The 6,307-nt window shown below is 50.8% G+C and overlaps 1 protein-coding gene across 1 annotated transcript; it reads right to left on the reverse strand.

Moving 5' to 3' along the window:
* Positions 1–3,354: 3,354 nt before the first annotated feature.
* On the reverse strand, positions 3,355–6,016 carry LOC125447099 (ferritin heavy chain A-like). The gene is made up of 4 exons (XM_048521217.1): positions 5,915–6,016; positions 4,405–4,551; positions 4,136–4,261; positions 3,355–3,510 (listed from the first exon to the last, which is right to left on the reverse strand). The coding sequence occupies exons 1-4, from the start codon at positions 6,014–6,016 to the stop codon at positions 3,355–3,357; spliced, it is 531 nt and encodes a 176-aa protein (XP_048377174.1).
* Positions 6,017–6,307: the final 291 nt, after the last annotated feature.

Below are 6,307 nucleotides of genomic sequence, written 5' to 3' on the forward strand. Positions count from 1 at the left end.
AACATTGTTGCCATTGGGCTGCAGGGTTCCCAAGCAGAATGAGTTTATACAGGAGTTGCTGTTCCTGCAACCTACAGGAGGCACCACTGTGGCATGGCAGGAGGCCCATGATGGACATGTCATCTAAGGAATGGGAGGGGGGCGGGGGGGAAGGAAAGAAGTGGGAAGTGGAGTTAAAATGGTTCGTGACTAGGAGGTGCAGTTGTTTATTGCAAACCGAGCAGAGGTGTTCTGCAAAGCAGTCCTCAAGCCTCTGTTTGGTTTCCCCAATGTAGAGGAAGCTGCAGTGGGTAGGGCTGATGCAGTATACCACACTGGCAGATGTGCAGGTGAACAGCTGTGTGATATGGGGGGGGGGGGGGGAAAGAGCGCGAGGCGGGGGGGGGAGAGCGCGAGGCGGGGGGGGGAGAGCGCGAGAGGGGGGGGGGGGAAGAGCGCGAGAGGGGGGGGGGGGAAGAGCGCGAGAGGGGGGGGGGGAAGAGCGCGAGAGGGGGGGGGGAAGAGCGCGAGAGGGGGGGGGGGAGAAGAGCGCGAGGGGGGGGGGGAGAAGAGCGCGAGAGGGGGGGGGGAGAAGAGCGCGAGAGGGGGGGGGGAGAAGAGCGCGAGAGGGGGGGGGGAGAAGAGCGCGGGGGGGGGGGAGAAGAGCGCGAGGGGGGGGGGGGAGAAGAGCGCGAGAGGGGGGGGGAAGAGCGAGAGGGGGGGGGGGAAGAGCGCGAGAGGGGGGGGGGGAAGAGCGCGAGAGGGGGGGGGGAAGAGCGCGAGAGGGGGGGGGGAAGAGCGCGAGGGGGGGGGGGGGAAGAGCGCGAGAGGGGGGGGGGAAGAGCGCGAGAGGGGGGGGGGGGAAGAGCGCGAGAGGGGGGGGGGGGAAGAGCGCGAGAGGGGGGGGGGGAAGAGCGCGAGAGGGGGGGGGGGAAGAGCGCGAGAGGGGGGGGGGGAAGAGCGCGAGAGGGGGGGGGGAAGAGCGCGAGAAGGGGGGGGGGAAGAGCGCGAGAAGGGGGGGGGGGAAGAGCGCGAGAAGGGGGGGGGGAAGAGCGCGAGAAGGGGGGGGGGGGGAAGAGCGCGAGAAGGGGGGGGGGAGAAGAGCGAGGGAGGGGGGGGGGAGAAGAGCGAGGGAGGGGGGGGGAGAAGAGCGAGGGAGGGGGGGGGAGAAGAGCGAGGGAGGGGGGGGGGGGAGAAGAGCGAGGGAGGGGGGGGGGAGAAGAGCGAGGGAGGGGGGGGGAGAAGGGGGGGCGGAGAGCGAGGGAGGGGGGGGAGAAGAGCGAGGGGGGGGGGGAGAAGAGCGAGGGGGGGGGGGGAGAAGGGGGGGCGGAGAGCGAGGGAGGGGGGGGGAGAAGAGCGAGGGAGGGGGGGGGGAGAAGAGCGAGGGAGGGGGGGGGAGAAGAGCGAGGGAGGGGGGGAGAAGAGCGAGAAGGGGGGGGAGAGCGAGAAGGGGGGGCGGAGAGCGAGAGGGGGGGGGGGAAGAGCGAGAAGGGGGGGGGGGGAGAGGGAGGGGGGGGGGAGAAGAGCGAGGGAGGGGGGGGGAGAAGGGGGGGCGGAGAGCGAGGGAGGGGGGGGGAGAAGAGCGAGGGGGGGGGGGAGAAGAGCGAGGGGGGGGGGGGAGAAGGGGGGGCGGAGAGCGAGGGAGGGGGGGGGAGAAGAGCGAGGGAGGGGGGGGGGAGAAGAGCGAGGGAGGGGGGGGGAGAAGAGCGAGGGAGGGGGGGAGAAGAGCGAGAAGGGGGGGGGAGAGCGAGGGGGGGGGGGGAAGAGCGAGAAGGGGGGGGGGAGAGCGAGAAGGGGGGGGGGAGAGCGAGAAGGGGGGGGGGGAGAGCGAGAAGGGGGGGGGGGAAGAGCGAGAAGGGGTGGGGGGAAGAGCGCGAGAAAGAGGGACGAGTGTCTTGGGTGGTGGTGTAGATGGTGAAAGTGTCAGAAGATGATAGGGTGGTATGTGAGGACTATTGAAAAAAATCAGTCAGGAATCCAAAATCCTCATTTGTAAAAAAGGTTCACCAAATTTAGGGCTGGAGCTCTCATGTTCCTACCCCCCACCGGCCTTAGTCTATTACACAACCCATTGTTTGTAACCAACAGTCCCCATTAATAGCTATTCACCTTCCCAGCCAGAGTGTTAGCCACTGCTTCAATTCTTCTGTCTCAGGAAGCTATCACCACCTATTGTTCACCCCCTTACCCACTCCCCCACCCCATCTTCTGCACATAAACCAACATATTCCTAGCTACTAGCAGCTCACAGGAGGAATGACAACCCAAAACATTAAATGCTTTCCCCTCCACAGGTGCTGTTACTCACACTAAAAAGGAAAATAAACAAAGTTACTTAATTCTGCCACTTTGTCCTAGTATGACCCCATAATTCTTATAGCCAGACACCCTGGCCCTTGTGTGACTGTTCATTTAAGAAGCAAATGGCTGTTGCCAAGTCAGGAAGGCAATTGTAAAAATTACTGTATTTACATATGCACTAGGCTGTACTAAGGCATTAAATAACCTTCAGGTTGTAATATCAGAAACAATTTGTTCACAAAAGGCTCCCACAAAACAGCAACATGAGAATTGAAGATTGACAAGATGCTAGCACAGACACAATGGGCTGAGTGGTCATTAACATAAATAATTATCAAGACAATATTTGAGTAAAGACATCCTCAAATACTTTGCACCATTACTATAGTGGATGATCACTTGAATGGTGTAAAATGAGAGAATGAAAAGGCTCAGCTTTAATTTGGGAGCAATAATTTTTCTTGGGAAACAGGAGACAGTGAAGTGGATTCAGATAGAGGACTCAATCTTCTGCTGGACCTAAAAGTTAAGGATCTGGTTCTTTTGGGGAGTTGGGGGAGAAGCAGAATTTGAATTTACAAAACAGTGGTCTCCTGCCAATCTTGCAGGTGTAAAGCTCAGACTGAACTTGGATTGTTCTGGCAACAAAAATGTTACGAGTGCAGACGAGCACATCCCAACCTGCTCCCCCCACTGGAGCGAGCGAGCGAAGATCTACTTGTTGGAGAGAGAGAGAGACCAGTGGCATTACTGTTTTATTAAAACTGAAGGCAAGGCATGAAAGCTCTTTGGAAAATTTAAAAGAAGTAGATTTCAGTTTGTGGAGCAACTTAAATTTGAAAGTGAGCAAATGTTAGTTTTTAGAGATCCATTTCCTACCTGGCACTCCGATTATGAGCCACTTGAAATTAAAACCATTACTGCAGCATAATCAAAGTTGAACACCTATTAAAACCTACACAGGGAGACAGATTAAGGCATTTCTAAATGTCATTTTATTTCATTCTGAAAAAACATCCAATACAATACACAACTCAGTCAAGCTGATGATATTGCACACGTTCAAGAATAAACCTAGTCACTCTCCCCCAGGGTGAACCTGTCAAACAGGTACTCTCCCATGCCATTGGCAGGGGCTCCCAGTCTCTTCAGGTTGGTGATGTGATCTCCCAGCTTCTTGATCATCTTCATTTGCTCATCCAAGTAGTGCCTCTCCAGGAAGTCACACAGCTGGAGAAAGAATAATATTTAGCCCCATGAGTGTGAGGGATTTTGAGTCAGAACACCCAGTGCCTTTAGACTGGACAAATTTAAACAGAGGTGATAATACGATGTACATTGAAGTTCCACTTTCCAATACAGAGTGCCCTAGTTCTGGGCTTGTAGCTGCCCAAGAGGATTAATACTTGAGGATAAGTAACTTACTTGTTAGGTAGGCAAAACTATTGCCTGTTTGATCAGTTCAACACCAAAAGTGAATGTCTAGATTAACGGGCAAAAGTAGATGTTAGACCCTTAATCCATTTACAACCCAAGTAAAGAAATTGGAACCCACCAGATGGTGCCAAAGTCACAAATATTTGTTTCTTTCTGAAAGGGCAGCTCCTACTTAAGTGCCCATCATGTCTGAACTTAGGAGGAATAGTTTTAGAATTGCAAACTGCCATTATCCAATCTAGACAATAGCCTAGACAACCAGTTCTTAAACCCACTGGGGCTCAATTATTGATTGTCTGTAGTCTCCTACTCTACAAAGGAGTGTTAATACCAGAAAGCAAATAATTCCATGAATATCTTTCATCTGTACTTTAAAATTTACACAAGGGACAAATTAGTGAAGCAGGTAAGAACTCACATGAGGGTCTGTGTTGCCAGAGGCGAGTTTGTGCAGATCCAGCAGACTCTGGTTCACATCCTTCTCCATCTGCAGAGCTCTCTGCATTGCCTCCAGACCATTGCCCCACTCATCCTGCTCTGGCTTCTGAAAACAAAGGCAGTTCCAACCACTAGTTGCTCATCAGCACTACCGCAGAGCAGACCAAAGATCACAGCAAGGAATGCAGATAGGGGCAGGGGGCTGGTGAGGGAGGTGCCAGACTAATTCTCATGTGCACTTAGTCTAACCTTGATGTCCTGCAGGAGGACTCGGCCTCCACGTTTATTCTGGAAAGCCATCAGTTTCTCAGCGTGTTCCCGTTCCTCATGGTACTGCTCCTTGAAGAACTCAGCAAAGTGACGCAGGGCAACATCATCCCGGTCAAAGAAAGAGAACTGCAAAGTAAACAAAGATGATCAAGTCAGGCAGTGCCCACATTAAGATACAGAATCTAATGTTCCTCCTGTTGAGGAATTGGGATCACTACACCACCCCCAAAAAACAGCAAGTTTGAAGGAGTTCAGCAGAAAGTGCTCGAGAATGGCACTGATGCTGCTGGACCTGTCTGATTGCTCTCCAACTGAGCTAGTAGTTTGGCAAACCCATACTTGGTGATATTTCAGACTCAAATGACATTTTTTTTAGGTTTAAAAAGCAGGCTCCTTGGGAAAGGCTCTTGTAGTGCAGGGATAGTGCTCCTAGGCCTAGGCTTAATCCCAGCCTGCCTTAGACATGGGTCAGAGCACCTTTGATCTCATGGGTTACAAATGCATATTAGAAGTTAGGAAGGAGAGCTAATGCTGTTCAGAAATTAAGTTCAAGCAAGAAAAAAACCAAACACCACAACTTCCATCAGTTTAGCAGACCCCAATTCCAGTGGTCTGAAATAACTAATCAAACAGAATCTCCATTAATAGTTTAATATTGTCACTCCCCTGTCACAGGTATGGAACAATGCTTCTATTAGAGAGGGAGCAAACACAAAGCAATATTGTTACCCAGACATTAACTCACTTTAATCCAAAAGGTCTCATTCAGCATTGGAAAGACATCCAATGGATTTATTAGACATTAACTACTCTAATTAGTCAGTTTTCCTAAACTGGTTAGTCAAATTGGTAACATAACCTAGTGTGCTCAGTTTTAGAGAGTTGCTCCAGAATATTACCACACATCCAGGGTAGGTGGGATTTGAACCCAGACAAGCCAAGCAATGAACATTCAGCCACACTAAGGGGCACACAATCACTATGCCAGGAATAGTGATAGTGCCAGTTGTACAGCACAGAAGCAGGCCATTCAGTCCAGCTCATCTATGCTAACATATCCCAAATTAATATAGTCCCCATACAGATTCTGTTTGGGTCATCATAATAACTCCTCTGGTAGCTCATTCCATACAGACATTACCCCTTGCATGAGGGAGGAACACTACAAGTAACATTTAGAGTCTTTCCCTTCTCACTTTTAACCAATATCTTCTAGTTTTTGGACTTAAACCCTCCAACCCCAACAACATACTCATTTTCAAGTTTGTGATCTTTTCACTAGCAAGAATGCTAGACTTACATACTGTTCTGAAACTTGCATAACCTACAGTCTTAAAAGTGAAATCCCAGTTATTTTTAAATCACCTTTAACTCATACATACTCAGGAATAAAAAATGCTGACAGCAGTAAGCAAGTTCTATACTAATTGGCATAAGTGAAATTAGAGGCTCAACCTTCAAATAAGACACCAAAAATGTAAAAGCTCACCACGGAAAGGTAAACATAGGAGGAATAGAGCTCCAGGTTGATCTGCTTGTTAACAGCATCCTCACAGTCCTGGTGGTAATTCTGACACACTTGGGAGGCCATCTTCACTATTACCTAGACAACTCTAGAACTGAGCCTTCCTCCCACAGGCTCTGGTATTTATATTCCTGGGACATCCTACACTCAATTGGGGAATGACATCACCAACACTGACTGAAAATCTCCGGCAGCCAATCAGGAACTTTCCTTGAATCTAGGCCCCAACATAAAATGGAGAGCAGGGTTTGGGGAAGGGATAACACCCAGAACCAGAGGTTTGGATGGGTATTGGATCTGGATACAGTTAATGTAATAAGATGATTAAACTTCAATCAGGTAAGCTTGAGACCCCCT

Source organism: Stegostoma tigrinum, chromosome 38, assembly GCF_030684315.1.
Source record: "Stegostoma tigrinum isolate sSteTig4 chromosome 38, sSteTig4.hap1, whole genome shotgun sequence".
In the NCBI taxonomy this organism is placed as follows: domain Eukaryota; kingdom Metazoa; phylum Chordata; class Chondrichthyes; order Orectolobiformes; family Stegostomatidae; genus Stegostoma; species Stegostoma tigrinum.